The sequence below is a fragment of the Ambystoma mexicanum genome, chromosome 13 (genome assembly GCF_040938575.1).
Source record: "Ambystoma mexicanum isolate Mex_15411 chromosome 13, UKY_AmexF1_1, whole genome shotgun sequence".
NCBI lineage: Eukaryota > Metazoa > Chordata > Amphibia > Caudata > Ambystomatidae > Ambystoma > Ambystoma mexicanum.
The window spans coordinates 26,091,018-26,117,846 of record NC_090938.1 but is presented as its reverse complement, the minus strand read 5'-3'; the positions used below and the strand labels follow the sequence as shown (position 1 = coordinate 26,117,846).

At 51.1% G+C, this 26,829-nt stretch overlaps 1 protein-coding gene across 1 annotated transcript; it reads left to right on the top strand.

The window, feature by feature from the left end:
- Positions 1-11,593: 11,593 nt before the first annotated feature.
- Positions 11,594-16,117, top strand: LOC138520765 (acidic mammalian chitinase-like). Its single transcript, XM_069633054.1, has 9 exons — positions 11,594-11,771; positions 12,146-12,202; positions 12,866-13,031; positions 13,442-13,566; positions 13,826-13,949; positions 14,482-14,667; positions 15,095-15,214; positions 15,322-15,463; positions 15,640-16,117. Exons 1-9 carry the CDS (start codon positions 11,695-11,697, stop codon positions 15,894-15,896), a joined length of 1,254 nt encoding a protein of 417 aa, XP_069489155.1. The 5' UTR covers positions 11,594-11,694; the 3' UTR covers positions 15,897-16,117.
- The last annotated feature ends 10,712 nt before the right edge of the window (positions 16,118-26,829 follow it).

Below are 26,829 nucleotides of genomic sequence, written 5' to 3'. Positions count from 1 at the left end.
TTAGTTTCTTAACACAGCCCCAGACCTAAGCATTCCATCACCAGTGCAGGGCTAGCATTCCATGGAGCGATGAAGGAACTTAGCTTCTTAACACAGCCCCAGACCTGAACATTAGATCACCAGTGCAAGGCTAGCATTCCAGCGAGGGATGAAGGAACTAAGCTTCTTAACACAGCCCCAGACCTTAACATTAGATCACCAGTGGATGGCTGGCATTCCATGGAGGGAGGAAGGAGCTTATCTCCTTAACACAGCCCCAGACCTCAACATTAGATCACCAGTGTAGGGTTAGCATTCCATGGGGTGATGAAGATACTTAGCTTCTTAACGCAGTCCTAGATCTCCACATTAGACCACCAGTGCAAGGCTAGCATTCCATGGGGGGAGGAGGGGATGAAGGAACTTCGTATCTTAACACAGCCCCAGAGCTCATCATTCCATCACCAGTTCAGGGATAGCAATACATGGAGGGAAGAAAGGAACTCAGCTCCTTAACACGGCCCCAGACCTGAATATTAGATCACCAGTGCAAGGCTAGTATTCTATGGAGGGATGAGGGATATTAGCTTCTTGTTATAGCCCCAGACCTCCACATTAGACCACCAGTGCAAGGCTAGCATTCCATGGGGGGATGAAGGAACTTAGCTTCTTAACACAGCCCCAGACCTCATCATTAGATCACCAGTGCAAGGCTAGCATTCCATGGAGGGATGAAGGAACTAAGCTTCTTAACACAGCCCCAGACCTCCACATTAGACCACCAGTGCAGGGCTAGCATTTATTTATTTATTTATTTATTCGCATTTGTTAAGCGCACATACAGCCCAGAGGGCATCATGGCGCTTGTTACAGAGATGACTTGTTATACATACAAAGAAGTCATTACTTAGTTACAAGAGAGTAGTAAGGAGAAGATAGGAAAGGAAGAGGAGATGATGTTGTACGACGAGCTAGTTGAACAAGGTGGTTTTCAGTTTTTTTCGGAAGGCAATGAGAGATGTTTCTGCTCTGAGTGTGCTAGGTAGTGCGTTCCATAGCTTCGGTGCAATGTAAGGGAAGCTTATTCCACCTGCTCTGGCTCGTTTGATGCGTGGGACCCTAAGCTGGTTGGTGTGGCATTGTCTGGTTGGTCTAGTGGAGTGCGATCTGACTAGCGTGTCAGACAGGTAGGAAGGTGCAGATAGGTGAATACATTTATGTGCAGTGGTAAGTATTTTGAATGTGATGCGCTCTTTGACAGGTAGCCAGTGTGCTGCCTTTCTGGCTTGCGCGATGTGGTCCCGTTTAGGTATATTGAGGGCTGCTCTTAGTGCATTATTTTGTGTTGTTTGGAGTTTATTGAGATTAGTGATGGAAGTACCAGCCAGTAGTGCATTACAATAATCTATCTTGGCTCCTATGGTGGCTCTTGCAATAGATAGGCAATTATCTTTGGTTAGGAATGGTTTAATGGCATTAATGAGCTTAGTGCTCAGAGCGGAGGCAGAGACAATGGAGTTGACTTGCTTGTCCATGGATAGTGATGCGTCAATGTGGACTCCTAGTGTTTTTACAGAAGGTAGAACTGGGATGACACAATTGTCTATGCAGAAGTTTGTGTAGGGAGGGTCGAGATTCTTGAGAGTGGATTTTTGGCCAAGGATGAGAATTTCGGTCTTGTCACCGTTAAGACACAGGCCATTCGTGGCCATCCATGCTTGGATGGTGGCGTATATATTCTGGAGGGTGGTTGCGTCCTGGAGGTAGTGTCCTGTGAGCGGGAGGAGTACTTGGGTATCGTCAGCGTAGTTGGTGTATGTGATCCCAAGTGCGTCCAATTTGTCAAAGAGAGTTTTGGTGAAAAGATTATAGAGAGTGGGAGCTGTACATGAACCCTGAGGGACTCCATACCTGATGGTGGTAGGCTCTGCGTTGGCTATATTGGAGAACACTTTCATCACTCTCCTTTGAGGAAAGAGGTATTCCAATTTGTGGCTTGTTTGGAGAAATGAGCGGCCTGAGTTAGGTGGTTCGTGAGAATGGCATGATCGACTAAATCAAAAGCCGCTGAAAGGTCTAGGAGGAGCAGGAGGGCCGGCTTGCCTTTATCTAGGATTAGGGTGATTTGATTCTTCAGATCTAGTAACGCAGTTTCAGTTCCATGACCTTTACGGAATCCGGACTGCCTTTTGCCTAGGACAAAGTTGTTTTCCAGGTAGGCCTGTATCTGCATATGTGCAGCTTTATCTAGGATTTTTAAGAGAAATGGAACCGTTGTAATAGGCCGGTAATTGTTAGGTTGGGTGGGGTCCAAGGTTGGTTTCTTTAAGAGCGGGCGTACCCACGCCTCTTTAAGGCTGTCCGGGACTTTACCCGTCTTGAATGAGGCATTAATGAAAGCTGTGATGATCGGTGCGAGGGGTGCAGCACACTCTTTGATTATGTTGGGGGGGCAAATGTCGCCTTTGCATTGAGATGGTTTGAGCTGTTTAAGGATGTGGAGAGTGTCCGACTCGGTGATTGGCGAAAAATTGAATTTTGAGGTGTGCTTATCTTTGGCGGTATTGACGGAGAGGGTCTGTTGGGGGTGTAGAGCCTTAAAGTGTTCTGCTATTTTAGTTTGGAGAAGGTCTATTTTATTTAACATCGCTGTTTGGATGCTATTGCACCAGGCTTCATCCTTAACGATCTCATCTGTGCAGATAGGGGGGATGGTGAAGAGCTCTTTTGAGTGGGAGTTGGCTTCCAGGATACGTTTATTGTAGGTTTCTGACTTCGCCTTGAATATGGCATTTTTGTATTTTTTAGAGATACAAAGGAAGTCTACTTTGGGGGCCTCACAGGGATTGGCCTGCCATGTTTTGAGGGCTTGGCGCTTACGTTGGCGCAGATTTAGTAAGTCATCCGTGAACCATGAGTTAGAATGAAACGATTTTTTTTCTTTTTTGTTTTCAAGAGGGGCTGCGGTATTGATGGCCATGGTGAGCGTGTTTTTGAAGATCTCTGCTAGAGTGTTGGGGTTGGAGGAAAATGGGGGTGCTAGGCATGGGGTGTTAAGGAAGGGACGTATATTGTCTGCTGTGAGTTTTTTGGCACTTCTGGCTAGCGTGGCCGGTGCAGGTTTTAGAGGTTTGGAGTAAGATGATATGGGGATGCAGAATTGGAGGCAGTTGTGATCAGACCATGGGAGGGCTGTGTTAGAGTTGAGAGTGGATCCACAGTTGTGATCTGCCACCCAGTCTAAGATGCGGCCTTTATTATGGGTGGGGGCAGTGATTATTTGTGTGAATCCTAAATCTGTGAGGTTTCTTGCGAGGGTGGCAGCTTCTTTGTCGAGTTTATCATTAAATCCAAGATTGAGGTCTCCTAGAAACAGTGTTTTGGAAGTTTGTTTGAGGTTTTTTCCAAGAAGATGGTTGACTATACTTTTGAAGTTATTAGCCGGAATAAGTTATTCCATGGAGGGATGAAGGAACCTAGCTTCTAAACACAGCCCAGACCTCTACATTAGATCACCAGTGCAGGGCTAGCATTCCATGGAGGGATGAAGGAACCTAGCTTCTACACATAGCCCCAGACCTCCACATTAGATCACCAGTGCAGGGCTAGCATTCCATGGAGGGATGAAGGAACCTAGCTTCTAAACACAGCCCAGACCTCTACATTAGATCACCTGTGCAGGGCTAGCATTCCATGGAGGGATGAAGGAACCTAGCTTCTACACATAGCCCCAGACCTCCACATTAGATCACCAGTGCAGGGCTAGCATTCCATGGAGGGATGAAGGAACTAAGCTTCTTAACACAGCCCCAGACCTCCACATTAGACCACCAGTGCAAGGCTAGCATTCCATGGAGGGAGGAAGGAACTTAGCTTCTTAACAAAGCCCCAGACCTCTGCATTAAAACACCAGTGCAGGGCTAACATTCCATGGAGGGATAAAGGAACGAAGCTTCTTAACACAGCCCCAGACCTCCACATTAGACCACCAGTGCAGGGCTAGCATTCCATGGAGGGATGAAGGAACCTAGCTTCTAAACACAGCCCAGACCTCTACATTAGATCACCAGTGCAGGGCTAGCATTCCATGGAGGGATGAAGGAACCTAGCTTCTACACATAGCCCCAGACCTCCACATTAGATCATCAGTACAGGGCTAGCATTCCATGGAGGGATGAAGGAACCTAGCTTCTAAACACAGCCCAGACCTCTACATTAGATCACCAGTGCAGGGCTAGCATTCCATGGAGGGATGAAGGAACCTAGCTTCTACACATAGCCCCAGACCTCCACATTAGATCACCAGTGCAGGGCTAGCATTCCATGGAGGGATGGTGGAACTAAGCTTCTTAACACAGTCCCAGACCTCCACATTAGACCACCAGTGCAAGGCTAGCATTCCATGGAGGGAGGAAGGAGCTTAGCTCCTTATTACACCCCCAGACCTCCACATTAGACCACCAGTGCAAGGTTAGCATTCCATGGAGGGAGGAAGGAGCTTAGCTCCTTATTACACCCCCAGACCTCCACATTAGAGCACCAGGGCAGGGCTAGCATTCCATAGAGGGAGGAAGGAGCTTAGCTCCTTATTACACCCCCAGACCTCCACATTAGAGCACCAGGGCAGGGCTAGCATTCCATGGAGGAAGGAGCTTAGCTCCTTATTACACCCCCAGACCTCCACATTAGACCACCAGTGCAAGGCTAGCATTCCATGGAGGGAGGAAGGAGCTTAGCTCCTTATTACACCCCCAGACCTCCACATTAGACCACCAGTGCAAGGCTAGCATTCCATGGAGGAAGGAAGGAGCTTAGCTCCTTATTACACCCCCAGACCTCCACATTAGAGCACCAGGGCAGGGCTAGCATTCCATAGAGGGAGGAAGGAGCTTAGCTCCTTATTACACCCCCAGACCTCCACATTAGATCACCAGTGCAGGGCTAGCATTCCATGGAGGGATGAAGGAACCTAGCTTCTACACATAGCCCCAGACCTCCACATTAGATCATCAGTGCAGGGCTAGCATTCCATGGAGGGATGAAGGAACCTAGCTTCTAAACACAGCCCAGACCTCTACATTAGATCACCAGTGCAGGGCTAGCATTCCATGGAGGGATGAAGGAACCTAGCTTCTACACATAGCCCCAGACCTCCACATTAGATCACCAGTGCAGGGCTAGCATTCCATGGAGGGATGGAGGAACTAAGCTTCTTAACACAGTCCCAGACCTCCACATTAGACCGCCAGTGCAAGGCTAGCATTCCATGGAGGGAGGAAGGAGCTTAGCTCCTTATTACACCCCCAGACCTCCACATTAGACCACCAGTGCAGGGCTAGCATTCCATGGAGGGAGGATGGAGCTTAGCTCCTTATTACAGCCCCAGACCTCCACATTAGAGCACCAGGGCAGGGCTAGCATTCCATGGAGGGAGGAAGGAGCTTAGCTCCTTATTACACCCCCAGACCTCCACATTAGAGCACCAGGGCAGGGCTAGCATTCCATGGAGGGAGGAAGGAGCTTAGCTCCTTATTACACCCCCAGACCTCCACATTAGAGCACCAGGGCAGGGCTAGCATTCCATAGAGGGAGGAAGGAGCTTAGCTCCTTATTACAGCCCCAGACCTCCACATTAGACGACCAGTGCAGGGCTAGCATTCCATGGAGGGAGGATGGAGCTTAGCTCCTTATTACAGCCCCAGACCTCCACATTAGAGCACCAGGGCAGGGCTAGCATTCCATAGAGGGAGGAAGGAGCTTAGCTCCTTATTACAGCCCCAGACCTCCACATTAGAGCACCAGGGCAGGGCTAGCATTCCATAGAGGGAGGAAGGAGCTTAGCTCCTTATTACACCCCCAGACCTCCACATTAGAGCACCAGGGCAGGGCTAGCATTCCATGGAGGATGGAGCTTAGCTCCTTATTACAGCCCCAGACCTCCACATTAGAGCACCAGGGCAGGGCTAGCATTCCATGGAGGATGGAGCTTAGCTCCTTATTACAGCCCCAGACCTCCACATTAGAGCACCAGTGCAGGGCTAGCATTCCATGGAGGATGGAGCTTAGCTCCTTATTACACCCCCAGACCTCCACATTAGAGCACCAGGGCAGGGCTAGCATTCCATGGAGGGGTGGGGGGATATGTGCTTCTTGTTATCGCCCCAGACCTCCACATTAGAGCACCAGGGCAGGGCTAGCATTCCATGGAGGATGGAGCTTAGCTCCTTATTACAGCCCCAGACCTCCACATTAGAGCACCAGGGCAGGGCTAGCATTCCATGGAGGGGTGGGGGGATATGTGCTTCTTGTTATCGCCCCAGACCTCCACATTAGAGCACCAGGGCAGGGCTAGCATTCCATGGAGGATGGAGCTTAGCTCCTTATTACAGCCCCAGACCTCCACATTAGAGCACCAGTGCAGGGCTAGCATTCCATGGAGGATGGAGCTTAGCTCCTTATTACACCCCCAGACCTCCACATTAGAGCACCAGGGCAGGGCTAGCATTCCATGGAGGGGTGGGGGGATATGTGCTTCTTGTTATCGCCCCAGACCTCCACATTAGAGCACCAGGGCAGGGCTAGCATTCCATGGAGGATGGAGCTTAGCTCCTTATTACAGCCCCAGACCTCCACATTAGAGCACCAGGGCAGGGCTAGCATTCCATGGAGGGGTGGGGGGATATGTGCTTCTTGTTATCGCCCCAGACCTCCACATTAGAGCACCAGGGCAGGGCTAGCATTCCATGGAGGATGGAGCTTAGCTCCTTATTACAGCCCCAGACCTCCACATTAGAGCACAAGGGCAGGGCTAGCATTCCATGGAGGGGTGGGGGGATATGTGCTTCTTGTTATCGCCCCAGACCTCCACATTAGAGCACCAGGGCAGGGCTAGCATTCCATGGAGGATGGAGCTTAGCTCCTTATTACAGCCCCAGACCTCCACATTAGAGCACCAGGGCAGGGCTCCCCTCTCTACGGCCCCACCCTTCAGGTATTGAATACTTTGCCGTTGATGCCACAGCTGGGCTCTTGCATGGATTCTGGGTTCTTTTCCAGGAGGGGGCACACATGTTTTCAGTGAATCTGAGGTCTCCACTTCTGGGACTTTGCTCAGCGGAGTGGAATGAACCTTCTACAAGGTCTCAGAGATTAGGCTGCTCGACATGCCGCCCTGTACCGGGCACCAACCACGGACCTTCCCGGGACCCAAACCCTACCTCACTTCTCACAATCCTCGTGTGCTGGAAACATGATAGTGGTGTGTGCTGTACTGGGGGTCCTTTGTTCTGTAACATGCCAATATTGGTTCTTCGGCTGGAGATACTGCAGGCCTTATCCGATTGGTCACGAAGGAACATGGCGCTTGATAATGCGTGGGCCCTGACTGTATAAAAAGGGTGGCCGAGGCCCTCCTCAGCAACAGGCGCAAACATGGGCAAACTTCTCCTCCTCACCGGTGAGTACAGACCTGAAAGGCCTGGGTCTTGGGGATTGGCGTGTCGTGGCTAAGCCGGTCTGGCATTAGCAGGAAAGGTGTGGGGCGGGAGGGCCACTGTGATGCAAGTCCTTCCTGCCGTGAGGGCCATGGGGGCATTGCAGTCCTTCCGGTGCAAGTGTACACACACGAAGTCTGTAATCCTCCAGTTGGGGGCAAACATGTCTTTTCTCTGCCTTCACCAGTAGGAAAATACCTTGGGGTTTGCAGTTTTCCAACAGTTGGGGCTGGGCCTACGCACCCCCAAATGTGACAAACGCCTGCCACATTGGGGGGGAGGGAGCGGGGGAGGGCACACTCGAGAGAATGCGCGTGAAATCCTGAGTCACCTGTGTTGCTGTGCACTGCAGTGCACTCATGGTACGTGGTGGGTTCTGTGCTATGAGTCTTTCCTCACAGGAGAGACTGGAAACAGTGCTGAGGGTGGGCTGGGGGTGGGGGAGGAAAGCAGGCGGTTTACAGCCCACCTCTCTGCTGACATCTGAAGAAGCTGCCCCCACCAGAGATGACCTGCGGGGGGCGCCAGACGGGGAAGTCTGCCGCTGCAAAGAAAATATTACAGCAATGATCAATAGCTCCCTAATTGGAAAACATTTATTGTGACATCACATTTTGAAAAGTAAAAAACAACACATAGGTTTGGGGAAAGGGTTAGTTAGAGTTAGAGGGGGTGGAAACCCACAGGTCGCGTTGGGAGAGGCACCCCGTCCCCTATTAATGCCATGTGGTGTGTAGCGTCCCCACCCCATGAGTGGTTGTGAGGCTTCTCCCTGCGATTAAGCCACGTTCCTCAGATGAACCCTGTAGGCGGGGGAAGTGGAGGGCTCCAGGGTGCTGATGGACTCGGGGTGCCCAGGTCTGCCCTTTGCCCGGGTCTGCCCCTTGCCCAGGTCTGCCCCTTGCCCGGGTCTGCTGTGATTTTTGCTTTTTACTGCTTTCTGTATTGTAATCATGTGTGCTCGCCTTTCAGGTCTGGCTCTGCTGGTCAACGCGCAGATAGGTAAGAGGTCTTTAATTCTTGCTTCAGAAGGAACCTGTGTAGCATGGCGCCCAAACCCGACGAACCTGTGTAGCATGGCGCCCAAACCCGACGAACCTGTGTAGCATGGCGCCCAAACGTGACACGCCCTAGAGTGCCAGAGGGAACATGGCGCCCAACCCCTGACAAGCCGTGCAGTGCCAGAGGGAACCTGTGTAGTATGGCGCCCAAACCTGACAAGCCCTGCATTGCCAGAGGGAACCTGTGTAGCATGGCGCCCAAACCTGACAAGCCCTGCATTGCCAGAGGGTACCTGTGTAGCATGGCGCCCAAACCTGACAAGCCCTGCAGTGCCAGAGGGAACCTGTGTAGCATGGTGCCCAAACCTGACAAGCCCTACAGTGCCAGAGGGAACCTGTGTAGCATGGCGCCCAAACCTGACAAGCCCTGCATTGCCAGAGGGAACCTGTGTAGCATGGCGCCCAAACCTGACAAGCCCTGCAGTGCCAGAGGGAACCTGTGTAGCATGGCGCCCTAACCTGACAAGCCCTACAATGCCAGAGGGAACATGGTGCCCAAACCTGACAAGCCCTACAGTGCCAGAAGGAACCTGTGTAGCATGGCGCCCAAACCTGACGAACCTGTGTAGCATGGCGCCCAAACCCCGACGAACCTGTGTAGCATGGCGCCCAAACCCGACGAACCTGTGTAGCATGGCGCCCAAACGTGACACGCCCTAGAGTGCCAGAGGGAACATGGCGCCCAACCCCTGACAAGCCGTGCAGTGACTGAGGGAACCTGTGTAGCATGGCGCCCAAACCTGACAAGCCCTGCATTGCCAGAGGGAACCTGTGTAGCATGGCGCCCAAACCTGACAAGCCCTGCAGTGCCAGAGGGAACTTGTGTAGCATGGCACCCAAACCTGACACGCCCTAGAGTGCCAGAGGGAACATGGCGCCTAACCCCTGACAAGCCCTACAGTGCCAGAGGGAACCTGTGTAGCATGGCGCCCAAACCTGAAACGCCCTCGAGTGCCAGAGGGAACATGGCGCCTAACCCCTGACAAGCCCTGCAGTGCCAGAGGGAACCTGTGTAGCATGGCGCCCAAACCTGACAAGCCCTACAGTGGCAGAGGGAGCCTGTGTAGCATGGCGCCCAAACCTGACAAGCCCTACAATGCCAGAGGGAACATGGTGCCCAAACCTGACAAGCCCTACAGTGGCAGAAGGGACCTGTGTAGCATGGTGCCCAAACCTGACGAGCCTGTGTAGCATGGCGCCCAAACGTGACACGCCCTAGAGTGCCAGAGGGTACATGCCGCCCAAACCTGACAAGCCCTGCAGTGCCAGAGGGAACCTGTGTAGCATGGCACCCAAACCCGACAAGCCCTGCAGTGCCAGAGGGAAACTGTGTAGCATGGCGCCCAAACCTGACATGCCCTAGAGTGCCAGAGGGAACATGGCGCCCAAATCTAACAAGCCCTGCAATGCCAGAAGGAACCTGTGTAGCATGGCGCACAAACCTGACACGCCCTAGAGAGCCAGAGGGAACATGGCGCCCAACCCCTGACAAGCCCTACAGTGCCAGAGGGAAACTGTGTAGCATGGCGCCCAAACCTGACACGCCCTACAGTGCCAGAGTGAACCCGTGTAGCATGGCGCCCAAACCTGACAAGCCCTACAGTGCCAGAGGGAACCCGGGTAGCATGGCGCCCAAACCTGACAAGCCCTACAGTGCCAGAGGGAACCCGTGTAGCATGGCGCCCAAACTTGACAAGCCCTACAGTCCAGAGGGAACCCGTGTAGCATGGCGCCCAAACCTGACAAGCCCTACAGTGCCAGAGGGAACCCGTGTAGCATGGCGCCCAAACTTGACAAGGCCTACAGTCCAGAGGGAACCCGTGTAGCATGGCGCCCAAACCTGACACGCCCTAGATTGCCAGAGAGAACATGGCCCCCAAACCTGACAAGCCCTACAGTGCCAGAGGGAACCCGTGTAGCATGGTGCCCAAACCTGGCACGCCCTAGAGTGCCAGAGGGAACATGGCGCCCAACCCCTGACAAGCCCTACAGTGCCAGAGGGAACCCGTGTAGCATGGCGCCCAAACCTGGCACGCCCTAGCGTGCCAGAGGGAACAGGGCGCCCAACCCCTGACAAGCCCTACAGTGCCAGAGGGAACCTGTGTAGCATGGTGCCCGACGCACTACCGCCCGTGTCACAAACCATGCTATAATTAACAAGAATTCTCCTTTAAAACAATCATATTGCTGAGGGTGTCTCGAGGGGCACGCGTGGGCTTCGGCCAACATTGCACATGCCTTGTAGGGTTGTGGAAGGGCAGTTGTGGGGTTGAAATGTCACACAGCGTGTGAATGATTGTGTGTGAGTTAGGCAGCCTGACTTCGTCTCCATAGCAGCTGGGTTGCCCCCTTTTGCTGCCCATGTTTTCGCCTTTAGTATCAGAGGCGTTGCTGAGGTGTGAAGAGGGGGCTATAGCCCCTGGTCTTTTGGTTGTGTAGCCCCAGATAGAAGCTATGGGGCTACAGCCAACATGCTAGCTAGCCCCGCGTCCTGACAGTCCTGACATTAGCGCAGCCCCGGGTCTTTTCCAGGCCTCGCAACACCCCTGGGCAGCATCATTTAGTGTGAAAGGGGCAGAGAATTTCAATCTGAGGCAAAGTTTGCTCTTCCTCTTGCAACATCTGCCAGAGGGTCTTAATGAGGAGTGGGAGGCCGACCCCTTTGGGAAAAGGGCACCTGACTACCCTCTGCCTCAAAAGGAGAGGCCTAGTCCATCAGCCAGGCACTTGCGGTGTTAACACTTGCCACAGAGGTTGCACTGTGGCACCAGGCATGTTATTCATGTTGCAGAGAATTGTGGGTCCTTGTAACATAGGGGGTGGGCGGTGCATCCTGTATGTGGGGCCTAAGGAGGGGGAAATTGCTACGCTTGGGGGGTGAGCTTCATGCATTGTACACTGATCCCCCATCACTACGCCCCGCATTACCCTACACATGGGAGCTGTTGTAGTCAAGGGAGGTCCACAACCTGTGGTGCGCATGAAAAACAGCACTCTACTGCACGTGCTTCATAACCCTCTCCTCCCCCACTGCAGGCTCCGCCTACCAGCTGACATGCTACTTCACCAACTGGGCCCAGTACCGGCCCGGCTTGGGCAAGTTCAAGCCGGACAACATCGACCCGTGCCTGTGTACTCACCTGATCTATGCCTTCGCCGGCATGTCCAACAACCAGATCACAACCATTGAGTGGAACGACGTGACCCTCTACAGCTCCTTCCAGAACCTCAAGAACCAGTGAGTAGTGGGCCTGAAGCAGCTGTGGGTGGGGGCCAGGGGTGAAGGGGAATACAGATAACAAGTATTTAAGTAGAACGAGTCTAGAGTGAAATTCATAAGTTCAGAAATAGCACAGAGAACAATAGGGAGAGGGTCACCTGAAGGCCAGTTCCACGGCGAGCCCAGTGTATATTTTAGAGTCAATCACTCTGGCATGTGTGGATTATGCCATCATGTATGCCATCATGTATGCCATCATGTATGCTGACATAGAGCTTCAGGTTTCCTTTAGAGGAAACCTTTGCTGCCTGTTTACTTCGAGTAAGCAGCTAGATTACTTAAAAAATGGCGCTATATTTTCTAATTCTAAATCCCTTTCATCCACATCATAGGAATGGAGCGCTCAAGACTTTGCTGGCGATTGGCGGATGGAACTTCGGCACGGCACCGTGAGTCTCATGATTCAGTCATGGATGTGTATGTGCAATCTTCTTTAGAAAATGGGCTTTATGTATTCTGGCTAGTGCCTGGGTCCTGCCCTGAAACATTCACCAATTAATGTTATCCTGAAAGGTTCACGTCTGAATGCTAGCCTGAAAAGTTCACGTCTGAATGCTAGCCTGAAAAGTTCACGTCTGAATGCTAGCCTGAAAGGTTCACGTCTGAATGCTAACCTGAAATGTTGATGTCTGAATGCAAACCTGAAATGTTCACGTCTGAATGATAACCTGAAATGTTGATGTCTGAATGCTAGCCTGAAAGGTTCACGTCTGAATGCTAGCCTGAAAGGTTCACGTCTGAATGCTAACCTGAAAGTTTCACGTCTAAATGCTAGCCTGAAAAGTTCACGTCTGAATGCTAACCTGAAATGTTGATGTCTGAATGCTAGCCTGAAAGGTTCACGTCTAAAAGCTAGCCTGAAATGTTGATGTCTGAATGCTAGCCTGAAAAGTTCACGTCTGAATGCTAACCTGAAATGTTGATGTCTGAATGCTAGCCTGAAAAGTTCACGTCTGAATGCTAACCTGAAATGTTGATGTCTGAATGCTAGCCTGAAAGGTTCACGTCTGAACGGTACCTTGAAATGCTCTAAACATTCATTTCATCCTCAGATTCACCGCCATGGTCGCCACCCCTCAGACCCGCCAGACCTTCATCACGTCCGTCATCAAGTTCCTGCGTCAGTACGAGTTTGATGGGTTGGACTTCGATTGGGAGTACCCAGGCTCCAGGGGAAGCCCCCCTCAAGACAAACAGCTCTTTACTACCCTGGTCCAGGTGAGGAATATGCAGTAAATCCCCCAAAATAGGGTGCCTGCCAACTGATAAAATGGGGTTCACCCACACACCCAGAAATCTAGTTTAGTTTATTATTTGTACAGCGCGCCTAACCCTGAGGCATCTGGGCGCTTGAGCATAGAACAGATGTTACAGATACAGTTGCAGAGGACAGAATAGTTCTAAAGAACAGGTGACAGGTGGACAGAGGTAGTAGCAGGACATCCCTGTCAGGACGGACATGCTGTCGCGAGACTCAGGCTACTCCACCTTTTTATGGCGGGTTAGGGAGGAAGTGCTTCCCCCACTTTCAGGATCACCCATGAAGGGAAGCTGCGCGTGTTAAATCACACGCATGTTCAGGTGCTGCTGTGACGGACCTCAATAAACTGCTCCTCTCTCTTCGCCAGGAAATGCTGGCCGCCTTCCAGCAGGAGGCCACACAGAGCAACAGGGCCCGGCTCCTGGTCACAGCCGCCGTCGCAGGAGGGGTCTCCAACATCCAGGCTGGCTACCAGATCCCTGCGCTCTCGGCGTGAGTACAGCGCTCCCTCCTGCGCTGGGTGTGGGGCACCTCTCTAGGGAGAAGTCACTGTCTCACCGTCCTCCATGGGACCCGCGGGGACAGCTCTTCTGTAAATATGTTCTCTGTATAAATAACACATCATGATGGCTCTGCAAGGTCCTGGCAGGGCAAAGCTGGGGGGCGCATTGTGCCCATTTAAAATATAGCGCCTCGTGCAGCTAATGTTTCACGGTGGCACCCCGCTTACAAATGTTAATTCCCTGCACAGGGCTCTAGACTACATCCACGTCATGACGTACGACTTGCACGGATCCTGGGAGGGGTACACCGGCGAGAACAGCCCCCTATACACCAACCCCGCTGCCACCGGGGCCAACGCCTACCTGAACGTTGTGAGTACCTGTCATTTAATGCCCTTTTTTGAGTCACACAATTATAGGTATTTTAATCCTGTGAGAAAAATCCATTTAAATAAACTGCAAAACTTTTTTATTTCGTTTGAAGAATGTTGTCGTTTATATTCTCGTATCACATATTGTTTCTGTCATATTCTGCCATCTAGTGGACGTTTTAGGCATAACATGGCAGGTAAACCATATGTATATTTGTTTATAATTTCCACACATCATTAAATAAATGACCAACATTTTGCAATCATAGTAGTATTTTTTTCTTATTAAACATTTAAGGGGGGGAACTCCTCTAACCCCCTAGACTAGGCCTTTACTTTAGAAGGATCTACAGTCATATTTTCGATGATTAACACCACAAAACGACTTTATTTTAAAAACGAAATTTAAGAAGACATACATTTTTTGCTCTTTTAAAATTAGTTTTTTAAAACGAAAATATGACTAGATAATCTTCGAGAGAATGTAAGAATACTCACACACCATGGCCTGACCCTTAATGCTGTCTTTGCAGGATTACGTCATGAACTACTGGCTGAGCAACGGCGCCCCCGCTTCCAAGCTCATCGTGGGGTTCCCCACCTACGGGCACACCTTCATCCTGAGCAACCCGTCCAACACCGGCATCGGGGCCCCCACCTCTGGAGCGGGTCCCGCTGGCCCCTACACCAGGCAGGCCGGATTCTGGGCCTACTACGAGGTAGGTGATTCAGGGTTAAGTCAACAGCAGACTTTGGAGTGATTGAGAGGAGGCCCTGGTTATGCATAAACACCAGGAGCGCCTGAAGGCTCTGAGCTCGGAGCTATGTATAAGAAGCCTGTACCCCAACATAATACCTGCCTGACACGTTCACCCCTCTCTCTAATAACTGCCAGGCTAGCCTTTTAAGGTTGCTGATTGAACTCTCGTTATTGCTTCACCCTCAATGTGGGAGCACTTCCTTTCAGAGCTTGTTATAAAAAGCAGAACTGGACGCTCCTTATCTTCCTGGTATTTTGAAACCGTTAACTGGTTTGAGGGTTGTGTCTGCGCCAGGCGGCCCTGTGCTACGTGGTAGGTGCTGTGCTGCCTTGGGGTTTTTCACCATTTTAACCAGAGGTGTTTCCAAATTCTCCAATTCCTGCAGATCTGCACCTTCCTGAAGAACGGGGCCACTGACGTCTGGTCCTCTGCTGAAGAGGTCCCCTACGCCTACCAGGGCAACCAGTGGCTTGGATACGACAACGTCAAGAGCTTCACCCTCAAGGTGCGCTACATCGCTTGACCAGCTATCGGGATATCTGTGTTAATGGACTGGTCCTTAAGGTCGATAACCAGTAACATGACCTAACCCTGCCCCCCTTCTTCCCACAGGCTCAGTGGCTCATGAAGAACAACCTGGGGGGCGCCATGGTGTGGGCCATCGACCTGGACGACTTCACCGGCACCTTCTGTAACCAGGGCAAGTTCCCGCTCATCAGCGCCCTGAAGGCTACTCTTGGGGTGCAGGCTTCAGGTGAGTCCCACATCTTAGTTCATTAATCGTGTGCATTAACGGATAATTCAGTGGTGTTTCTGCCCCGACTGCCAGGAAGTCACACGCGCAGCACAATCTCTACTGCACTGTTCTGATGAAGAAGAGGTGGGGGCTGGGATGAATAAACAGCACCTCTTCATCTGTGTCCCTTGCAGGTTGCAGCGCCCCCGCAGTCCCCGTCACAGCAGCGCCAGCCCCTCCAGCCACCGCCGCTCCAGCGCCCCCCAGTGGTGGCGGTGGCGGAAGCAGCTCTGGTGGCAGCGGATTCTGTGCTGGCAAAGCCAACGGCCTCTACCCAAATCCAATTCAGAAGAACGGCTTCTACAACTGTCTGAACGGGCAGACCTACCAGCAGGCCTGCCAGACCGGCCTGGTCTTCGACGCCAGCTGCTCCTGCTGCAACTGGGCCTGAAGTGGGCCAGGGCTCCTGGATCCGCCACACCGCCTGCTTCCCCAGCGTACTCCACCGTGAACATCACGCCCCTTTCTAAACATCGGTAGACTTTCCATATGAGTCTCGTGAAGCGCCTGTGTAGGGTACACCTTACTGGAAAGCAGGACAAGGAAAGCGTTGGGGGCGATTGCAGTTTATTACATGTATGTAATTCTGAAATAAAGTCTGTTTGAAATACACACGTGTTCTCGTATGTGCCTAGGCAGTCTGCCACCCAAGCTTGCAGGCCTCTAACCTCGGTAGGGGTCACGAGCAACTTGGCAGCCATGTGTCTCCCTCTTACCATGATTTGCAAAGGGTGTGGCTAGCATGACTGAGCAAGAACTCCATGTGTGTTTCACGGCCCTAGTACTAGCCCTGCCCAGGCTAAGGCAGGTCACCGGGAAGGCCGCCGCTGAGCCCGGCAGTCAGGGAGCGCTTAAAGCAAAGCATCTTGGGCTCTTCCGGGGCCACAAGGGCTTGGAAAGGTGGGGGGTAGCCATTGGCCATTAGGAAAAGGAGAACAATTGGCTTAAGTGCCAGGCCATTATGCAAGCCTATGCAAAAAGGACAAGCATACTCGTCCTTGGCACTTAAGGGGTTAAGCGTTTGCTGAATGGTAGCTGGTGTGCTGCGTCACTCATTTAATGGGGCACAGAGTGGTAGGTTTTAGTGGCAGGTTTTATTTGTTTATGTTTTGTGTCAAATCTTTTAATTAAAAGTTTCAGTCATATAACAATAAACATGACCGGCAGGTCCAGGCACAAAAAGAGTCCCCTCAAATAAACTGGTGACTGTTGCGTGGCAGCTTTTCAGGAAGAAGACTGTCCAGAACATACAATGATCACTTCTGGACTAAATGTCGAAACAGTCTCACAAAACTATAAAGTCGCGACCTTTCAAGTTAAGGCTAAGTTTAATGGACCAGGAGAAGTGTTTGCTGTGATTTCAGGTTTACTTCACCCTAACTGCACCCCAGGGGCTCTAGCATCCTCTGCATCTCAAGCGAAAGCTTTTAACACCTTTTTTATTCATAAAATTGATAAGATTCAGGAAGCAATTGACCAGAACCTGAGCCAAGCATTGAGGCCAACCTACCATTAAATCTAAGGTCCTTTCACTCACTCCCTCGCCGCCTACACTATTTGATTTCAACCCTGTTCCTCGGGACATGGTTCTAGACTTACTAAAGGGATTGAAACCTATGAATGATCGACTCCTCGACTTCCCTGCGTATGCAGCCCAGGCGCACGCGGCCAAACACGCGCCTTTTACGTCCAAGAGTTCCAGCTGAGTTGAAACTCTCTGCTCTGTCTCCTCTTCTGAAAACATCTAATCTTGACCCTAATGTTCTTCAGAGATACCGCCCTGTCACAGGTTTGCCTTGGCCAGCGAAGATCCTGGAAAACACGATGGCTTCCCATTTGCAGGGTCGTGTCGAGAAATATGCTCTCCTGAACTCCCTTCAATCAGGCTTGCAACGGAAACTGCGTTGATCCCGGCGGTCTGGAATTATATTCTGGCCGGGTCTGAGAACAGTCAACTTGCTCTTTTAGTGATGCTGGACCTGTCAGCGGCGTTCGATACAGTGGACAATGGTCTCTTACTAGCACGCTTAAAAGAAATAGGCAGGGTTTCAGAGAAGGCTCTTTTACGGTTCAATTCTTCTCTGACCAACCGTCACCAGCAAGTTACCCATGGAAGGTTTTTATCAGACACACTCCCCGTTGGTTGTGGTGTCCCAGGGCTCGGCCCTTTCGCCGCTTCTTTTCAATCTCTCTATGAAACCATCAATGAATATCTCCAAGAACCGTACGCTGAACTTTCCTTCCTACGCGGACGATCCGCAGACCTTGAGCAATCCATTCAGAGAGTGTTCCGATGTCTTGACGATGTTGGCCTTTGGATGCCCCATAATCGGCTGCCGTTAAATGCTAATAAAATGGAAGTAGCATTGTTCGGACCTACACAGCTCCAAGCTACCACCCTGAAATGTTCCCGTTCCTGATTTTCAGGGCACAATATTCAACTATGTCTCCAAGGTAAAAAATAACTTGGGTTGTATTTGGCAAGGAACTTTGGGCCGCGATATACAGGTCGCTGTCAAAGTACAGTCTATTTTTCATTCTCTCTGACCACTACCGCTTGCCCTCCCTTTCATCTCTCAAAGCGAGCATGTCATGGTAGTGGGGGCAATTCTCGCTTGGACTATGGAACTAGTCCTTTGGTAGGCTGCCCTGAGGGACACATGATGAGGCTTCAGGAAGCCCAGAAGACAGCAGTCAGGGTAGTGTTTACAGTCCCGAAATGGGCCTATATATCACCACTATGGAGATGACGTCACTGGCTTCCGGTGAAGGACAGAATCAAGATAGGCTACTTTGCCCGATCTTGAAAGGCCTGCATGGCCGGGCACCACCATACCCTGCCGTGAAGCTCCAATGGTGCCAGCCAACTCGAATGCTTAAGTCTGCTGATAAACCTATGCCCGTGATTCCCCCCGCCCGTGGCATTAGTAGAGGTGACCGGCGTTTCGTGGTTTATGGTCCTAGACTCTGAAATAATAACTAATAATGAGTGGTCATTTATATAGCGCTTTTATCCAAAGCGCTTTACATAGAACCTATTTACATACATTGTTTCTCTTCCGTGGCAACTTTGAAGTACCACAGATCTTTTGCAATTTAGCAAAGCGCGAGAAACGTTCTTGCCTGATTCCGCACTTTATCTGGACCTCCTCGGTTTCCTGCTCTCAGACCTTAGCGCATGACAGCACGAGGGAACTTATGTCTGCCAGGTTCAGCGCCTTAAAAATGCATCAGATCTCATTTTAAAAAACATGTGATTTGGGGGGCAAATGGGAATGGCTGGTGACTTTTGTTAACCAGTGGCTTCTGAGTGATGCATATTTTTGGCAGGTTGCGCAGGATCACAGGTGTGATAGCATGGGATTCCAGGTGCCTTGGGCAGCTGGTGTCTGACAGCTGAGTCTGTACAGTGTGGGTCACGCGGCTGTCACATCTCAGGCCAGCCCCGGGCAAGTGCCATCGGGCTCCCATTATTGCCAAGGCTGCAGAGCTGGAGCTTAAGGAGAAGGTGGGGGTACAGGGCAGTTCTAAAGCAGTCTAGCAGGGAGCATGGACTTGAAGTGCTCAGTAATTTAGGTTCATGTTTGCAGTGTTTTGTTATCTAGCGTTTGTACTGCGCCTGCCACAACCGTAGTTGTGTTAAAGGTGCTGAGTCCTTGTCTGAAGGCGAGCGAATTGTGAGCCCACCCAGGGCGTTGATAACTAGGCGGTCGCCTGCTGGAGGAGTGAAGGAGGAGAGAAGAAAGGGGAAAGGTGTGGAGAACAGGTGGACAGGGTATAAGCAAGGTGGTGTACCAAAGAGGCAGGACAAACAGACTATATATAATGAGCGTGTGAGCTGGGGTCTCTGGCAGAGAGCTGTGGCTGTCAGGAAAAAGTGTGTCCAGAGAAAGAAGTGACAGCTCGCGCTGGGAGATTTATCGAGACTAGTCATGGATGTGGGATGGCCTTGAGATGTGCTCTAGCTTCCACGTAGTTCTGGCGACTTCTAATGTCCGAACGCTCCCCCTGATAGCGGCACTTGAGCTATGACTGGGCCATGGCCAAATGGACATGGATGCTACAGAGCCAGGCACTGGCTTATGCTGTGAACACTAGGGGGAGAATACAGACAACAGGAAGAAGAGACAGGGGGGCTTCCCAACCCTCCGCCAAAACCATAGTCTTCAGTTGCCGAGAAAGAAGCAACAACGCACGCTTCTTGAGGGGATCAAGTGCTTAGTTTCATTGAACCATACTCCAGAAAAAACACTGAAAGGTGACAGTTGTCATGTCAGCATTACTTTGGTGGAGAAGTTAGTTATTTGAATAGAGGGTACAGAGTGTGAGAATTAAGGGCCAAGCAGTAAGTTTCATTGGAGAAAGGAGAGAGACAGGACCTCCTATACACCATAGACTCGGATATGATGAGAGTCGGGGTTACATTAGAAATATACTAGACACATTATATATATATATATATATATGTAGAACGTTATTGAAAATAAATAATTGCGGAATAGAAGAGTGCGAACAGGAAGTTACACATATAGTTCAAAAGTGTCCTGACAAGCAGACAATGATAGATTGTGAAAACGGGCATCAGTAAATAGGACGGGGAGGAGGGGTCAGAATGTAGGTGTGGTAGGATCCCAAGAAACACTATTGTTGCTTGAAGACATTTGAGCCCTTTACCTTGAATTGCTTAGAAAGTTATGCACAGAGCGATGGTCCTACCCACAGGTGGCCAGTGTAGGGACTGAAGTGGCCATGAGATGTGATCCCTGAAGCCCAGGCGCAGTAGGATCCATGCATCTGGGTTCTGGACTCTCGGGGGTCTACCGGTGGTACATTATGTTGGGGCGCTTGGGTAAATGCTATCCCCATAGTCTGAACTAGCGATTGGTATGGATATAATAGCCGTGCATCTTTGGGGAAAAGCTACAAACGGAAGGACTTTTCTGAGGGCTTTCAGGTAAGCAAAGGTTTGTCGTTATTTGAGGTTCAAGACAGGTTGGCATCCAGGGTCACTCCTAGATTCCTGACACTTTGGGAAACTGTTAGGCTGGAACTGCTAGTTCTGTTCCTTTTGGGAGAAGGGGTTTTAACGATAGTTTATCCGCGGTAAGAATTTCAGTTTTTTTCTGGACGAAGTAAGAGATGGTTGTGTACCATCCAAGTGTCGATCTTTTTGATGCATTCTGCGATATCGACAAGGGTGACGAATTGGTCTGTGTTGTAAAGATGAGTTGAGTGTCGTCTGCGTAGATGTAGCAGGAGACGTTACGAGACCGTAAGAATGTAGGGAAACCGTAGAGGTAGAGATTGAAAAGTAGGAGAAAGGCACCTTGGGGCCCACCAAAACGACATTTTGTAAACTCTGAGTGCGAAGAATCCATGTACATGCATGTGATCGGACGGTTAGGAAGGACATTAACCATTCGAGGGCTCTCACTCTAAAACCGCATTCAGGTGGACATTGACGGAGGATGTTAAAGTCAACCAGGTCGGACGCTGCAGATAAGTCTAGTAGTATAAGGGTCAAGGCCTCAGAAACAAAGGAAAGTTTGTTGCTAAAGATGACGTACGATCGTTAAGGTGAGCGCTGTTTGTTGCAGTGAAGCTCTGTTTTGCCGTTTACGTTAAACCACTAAACCAGGTGGCAGCCATCCATTGCTGTATAATGTTTGGGCTCTTGACACACCATCGTCCATTGTGGTCCATCTGAGCCCGTCGTCATTGGCATGGTCCGCTCTACAGAGGAGCTCCTCAGCGCATGGGCAGCCTCCTACACAAATTGTAAAAGCAAAGAAAAATATCGAGGCTGAGTACCCCAAAGGAAATACACCGAACACGGGTTTATAAAGATTCAGAGATCTTTATTCAAATAACTGTACAGTTTACAAAGAAACAAAGTGTCAGATAGCTGTCTGGCCCTCAGTACATCCCAGCGAATATACGGGACGTCTAAACATTTACATCTTTTATACATTTTCCAATCGTAATGTCCAGCCCCTCTGCAGGTTAATAATTCTCGGTCTAGGGTTCGTGCCAAGTTCACCTCTAGTTCATCCAACTATATGCACGTGGATTATTTCCAGTTTGTACAACAACAAGTCACAATGGCAACAGTGTATCTTCAGATTTAACATCAAGCCTTAGTACATGTCCTATACAATGTAGTTCAACAAGTGTCCACGTTTAGTATTTAAACAACATTGTATTTGATGTATGTCCGCGGATCGGATTTGTTGGCGCGAGTAATCCTCGATCTACAGGTGAAACATAGGACAAGGTCTCATTACACGACCCTAACATTAAGCCTATGGGCAGTCTAGACATTAACTTTTGTGCGAAGGTCAGGACGGCTAGGTTACAAGCGGGAAACACTGTCCACCATTTTAGAACACAGAGTGACTTTGAAATGGAAATCAAAATGGCGGATGGACCTAAAATGGCGGCTAAATTGATCTATGATCGGAACTTTGCAACACGGATTTCTTCGCAGAGCGACTGGGCTTAGGCCAATATATATAATAACGGAGGCACGATATCATATCCCATTTAACAAAATGTCTTCAGAGCACACAGTTCAATAAAAGGGTTGCAACAGTATGAAGGGGTCATTAGTTACCTCTGCACTTCACTTACCTGGTGTAGGAAGGCAAACAAAAAACTCAGCAGACCCAGAGGAAAATCTATCAAACAGAGGGGCAGCAGCTGTGAACTACCCCACAAACTACACAGAAACTGTGACCCATGGCACGTAAGCACGCAGAGTAGTGGTGGTTCAGTCCCACATGCTAATGTGTTCTACAGCAGATTGTCTGGAGCAGCTGAATTCTGACTGGGGCCCCCCACCATGAGTAAGATCGCTGTTCAAGTTGCCAGTGGACCACCCGCAGTCAAGGGCATTGGCAGACCATATGCAGGGTCTACAGGGAAATGGCAATCAAATGGTCAGGGAGCGGTATTAGGGGCAATGCCAATGTTAAGGGACATGAACGCGTGCACAGGGATCGCAGCACCAACAGTTGAGTACTCCATTGAAGAGCACCGGCTTTCATTGGCATACAGTATGGAAATGTATTTTGCCACTGCGGGCATGGGGCATTGGTGCACCAGGAGATCACATTTGATGCCAATACAATGGTAGGCACCGGTCTCTTATCCTGGAGTCTGCTTCATCCCCAGGGTTTCATCAAGCTGGTTGAGGCAGAGAAACTCCTTGGGGGAAGGGACTGCCTGGGTGCAGGGTTCAGGTGGGTGGCAGAGAGGTAGAATGGCTCAGGCACTGGCCATTCGATTGGGCTGGGAGAAGAAGAGGCAGCAGGCACAATGGCTAGCTGGGAGATGGTAGTCCAGCAAAGCTTTACAGTTGGTCGCAGGTGGCAGCCTGGCACATGCGCGCTCCGTGACGGCCATTTTTTCTGCATTGTGACCACCCCCCCCATCTCATGTTGCCAGCCAATCAGCTACAATACTGTGCTTTGTAGTGTGTGGAGCACGGTCTGGTTTGAAATAAGAAAACAACTCTATTTTGCCTCTGCAAAGAGTTTAACAAAGGACCTTCCCCAAACCCTATAGGACTGTTGTGTCCACCACTTGAGCCTGGCTGTAAAGCCGCACCCCTAAAGGACAACTCTGGGACGTCTGAGAAGGATCCTGCCGCGCTATTGAGGCCAACTATCACAATAGCGCACCAACTCCATGCTGGTGCCCTTTACTGATGAATGGGTGTATTGCATGTGCTTCCTGTGAGGTGCAGTGGGATTCTGGGGAGCAAGGTTGCCTATCTGCAATGTGAAGAGCTGGGACTCCTCAAGGGGACATCGCTTTAGGCAAAGACAGTTTAGTTGCCCAGCCCTGGCACTGGCATCACTCTAAAGAAAGTTATCACACCACTCCCTCTGGCCCAAGAGTGAAAGGGTCAGGAGTCACCACTGCTTCAGTGGACTCTGCACAGTCGTGCCCACTTGCAGGTGCAACACAGTCCCTGTACCCCCCAGTTAAGAGAGCCATCTGGCTGGCAGTGTCTGCTCATTGGGCTTGGAAAAGGCCGCAGGGCAGATAAGATGCACGTGTGGGCAGTGCAGAAGAATCCCACACTGCAGGACATTTTCACGGGCTACTGCTTCTCAAGGTCCATTACTGCAGTGACTTAGGTTTTTGGGTGAATTCAATGGCTGGAGTGGAAACTGACGTGGGTGTACGGGTGACTCAGTCTATATTCTGTAGGTCTGGGGGATTGCAGGGGCGCTGTGTGTGTGTGTGGGTGAGTCAGTCTATATTCTGTAGGTCTGGGGGCTTGCAGGGGCGCTGTGTGTGTGTTTGGGTGAGTCAGTCTATATTCTGTAGGTCTGGGGGATTGCAGGGGCGCTGTGTGTGTGTGGGTGGAGTCGCTCTATATTCCGTAAATCTGGGGGATTGCATGGGCGCTGCGTGTGTGGGTGGAGTCGCTCTATATTCTGTAGGTCTGGGGGATTGCAGGGGCGCTGTGTGTGTGTGGGTGAGTCAGTCTATATTCTGTAGGTCTGGGGGATTGCAGGGGCACTGTGTGTCTGTGGGTGAGTCAGTCTATATTCTGTAGGTCTGGGGGATTGCAAGGGCGCTGTGTATGTGTGGGTGGAGTCGCTCTATATTCTGTAGGTCTGGGGGATTGCAGGGGCGCTGTGTGTGTGTGGGTGGAGTCGCTCTATATTCTGTAGGTCTGGGGGATTGCATGGGCGCTGTGTGTGTGTGGGTGGAGTTGCTCTATATTCTGTAGGTCTGGGGGATTGCAGGGGCGCTGTGTGTGTGTGTGTGGGTGGAGTCGCTCTATATTCTGTAGGTCTGGGGAATTGCAGGGGCACTGTGTGTGTGTGGGTGAGTCAGTCTATATTCTGTAGGTCTGGGGGATTGCAGGGGCGCTGTGTGTGTGTGTGTGGGTGGAGTCGCTCTATATTCTGTAGGTCTGGGGAATTGCAGGGGCACTGTGTATGTATGGGTGGAGTCGCTCTATATTCTGTAGGTCTGGGGGATTGCAGGGGCGCTGTGTGTGTGTGGGTGAGTCAGTCTATATTCTGTAGGTCTGGGAGATTGCAGGGGTGCTGTGTGTGTGTGGGTGGAGACGCTCTATATTCTGTAGGTCTGGGGGATTGTAGGGACGCTGTGTGTGTGTGGGTGGAGTCACTCTATATTCTGTAGGTCTGGCGGATTGCATGGGCGCTGTGTGTGTGGGTGGAGTCGCTCTATATTCTGTAGGTCTGGGGGATTGCAGGGGCGCTGTGTGTGTGTGGGTGAGCCAGTGTATATTCTGTAGGTCTGGGGGATTGCAGGAGCACTGTGTGTGTGTGTGGGTGAGTCAGTCTATATTCTGTAGGTCTGGGGGATTGCAGGGGCGCTGTGTATGTGTGGGTGGAGTCGCTCTATATTCTGTAAATCTGGGGGATTGCAGGGGCGGTGTGTGTGTGTGGGTGGAGTTGTTCTATATTCTGTGGGTCTGGGGGATTGCATGGGTGCTGTGTGTGTGTGGGTGGAGTCGCTCTATATTCTGTAGGTCTGGGGGATTGCAGGGGCGCTGTGTGTGTGTGTGTGGGTGGAGTCACACTATATTCTGTAGGTCTGGGGAATTGCAGGGGCACTGTGTGTGGGTGAGTCAGTCTATATTCTGTAGGTCTAGGGGATTGCAGGGGTGCTGTGTGTGTGTGGGTGAGTCAGTCTATATTCTGTAGGTCTGGGGGATTGCAGGGGTGCTGTGTATGTGTGGGTGGAGTAACTCTATATTCTGTAGGTCTGGGGGATTGCAGGGGCGGTGTGTGTGTGGGTGGGTGGAGTCGCTCTATATTCTGTAGGTCTGGGGGATTGCAGGGGCACTGTGTGAGTGTGGGTGGAGTCGCTCTATATTCTGTAGGTCTGGGGGATTGCAGGGGCGCTGTGTGTGTGTGGGTGGAGTCGCTCTATATTCTGTAGGTCTGTGGGATTGCAGGGGCGCTGTGTGTGTGTGGGTGGAGTCACTCTATATTCTGTAGGTCTGGGGGATTGCAGGGGTGCTGTGTGGTGTGTGGGTGATTCTGTAGGTCTGGGGGATTGCATGGCGCTGTGTGTGTGTGGGTGCAGTTGCTCTATATTCTGTAGGTCTGGGGGATTGCAGGGGCGCTGTGTGTGTGTGTGTGGGTGGAGTCGCTCTATATTCTGTAGGTCTGGGGAATTGCAGGGGCACTGTGTGTGTGTGGGTGAGTCAGTCTATATTCTGTAGGTCTGGGGGATTGCAGGGGCGCTGTGTGTGTGTGTGTGTGTGTGTGGGTGAGTCAGTCTATATTCTGTAGGTCTGGAAGATTGCAGGGGCGCTGTGTATGTGTGGGTGGAGTCGCTCTATATTCTGTAGGTCTGGGGGATTGCAGGGGCGCTGTGTGTGTGTGGGTGGAGTCGCTCTATATTCTGTAGGTCTGGGGGATTGCAGGGGCGCTGTGTGTGTGTGTGTGTGGGTGAGTCAGTCTATATTCTGTAGGTCTGGGAGATTGCAGGGGCGCTGTGTGTGTGTGGGTGGAGTCGCTCGTTATTCTGTAGGTCTGGCGGATTGCATGGGCGCTGTGTGTGTGGGTGGAGTCGCTCTATATTCTGTAGGTCTGGGGGATTGCAGGGGCGCTGTGTGTGTGTGGGTGAGTCAGTCTATATTCTGTAGGTCTGGGGGATTGCAGGGGCACTGTGTGTGTGTGTGGGTGAGTCAGTCTATATTCTGTAGGTCTGGGGGATTGCAGGGGCGCTGTGTATGTGTGGGTGGAGTCGCTCTATATTCTGTAAATCTAGGGGATTGCAGGGGCGGTGTGTGTGTGTGGGTGGAGTCGTTCTATATTCTGTGGGTCTGGGGGATTGCATGGGTGCTGTGTGTGTGTGGGTGGAGTCGCTCTATATTCTGTAGGTCTGGGGGATTGCAGGGGCGCTGTGTGTGTGTGTGTGGGTGGAGTCACACTATATTCTGTAGGTCTGGGGAATTGCCGGGGCACTGTGTGTGGGTGAGTCAGTCTATATTCTGTAGGTCTGGGGGATTGCAGGGGTGCTGTGTATGTGTGGGTGGAGTAAGTCTATATTCTGTAGGTCTGGGGGATTGCAGGGGCGCTGTGTGTGTGTGAGTGGAGTCACTCTATATTCTGTAGGTCTGGGGGATTTCAGGGGCGCTGTGTGTGTGGGTGGGTGGAGTCGCTCTATATTCTGTAGGTCTGGGGGATTGCAGGGGCACTGTGTGAGTGTGGGTGGAGTCGCTCTATATTCTGTAGATCTGGGGGATTGCAGGGGCGCTGTGTGTGTGTGGGTGGAGTCACTCTATATTCTGTAGGTCTGGGGGATTGCAGGGGTGCTGTGTGGTG

Coding starts and splice junctions, on each gene's coding strand:
- LOC138520765 (XM_069633054.1), top strand. CDS start 11,695: ATGTCCAACAACCAGATCACAACCATTGAGTGGAACGACGTGACCCTC. Junction 12,203..12,865: donor TGGAACTTCGGCACGGCACC/GTGAGTCTCATG, acceptor TTTCATCCTCAG/ATTCACCGCCATGGTCGCCA. Junction 13,032..13,441: donor TCTTTACTACCCTGGTCCAG/GTGAGGAATATG, acceptor TCTCTTCGCCAG/GAAATGCTGGCCGCCTTCCA.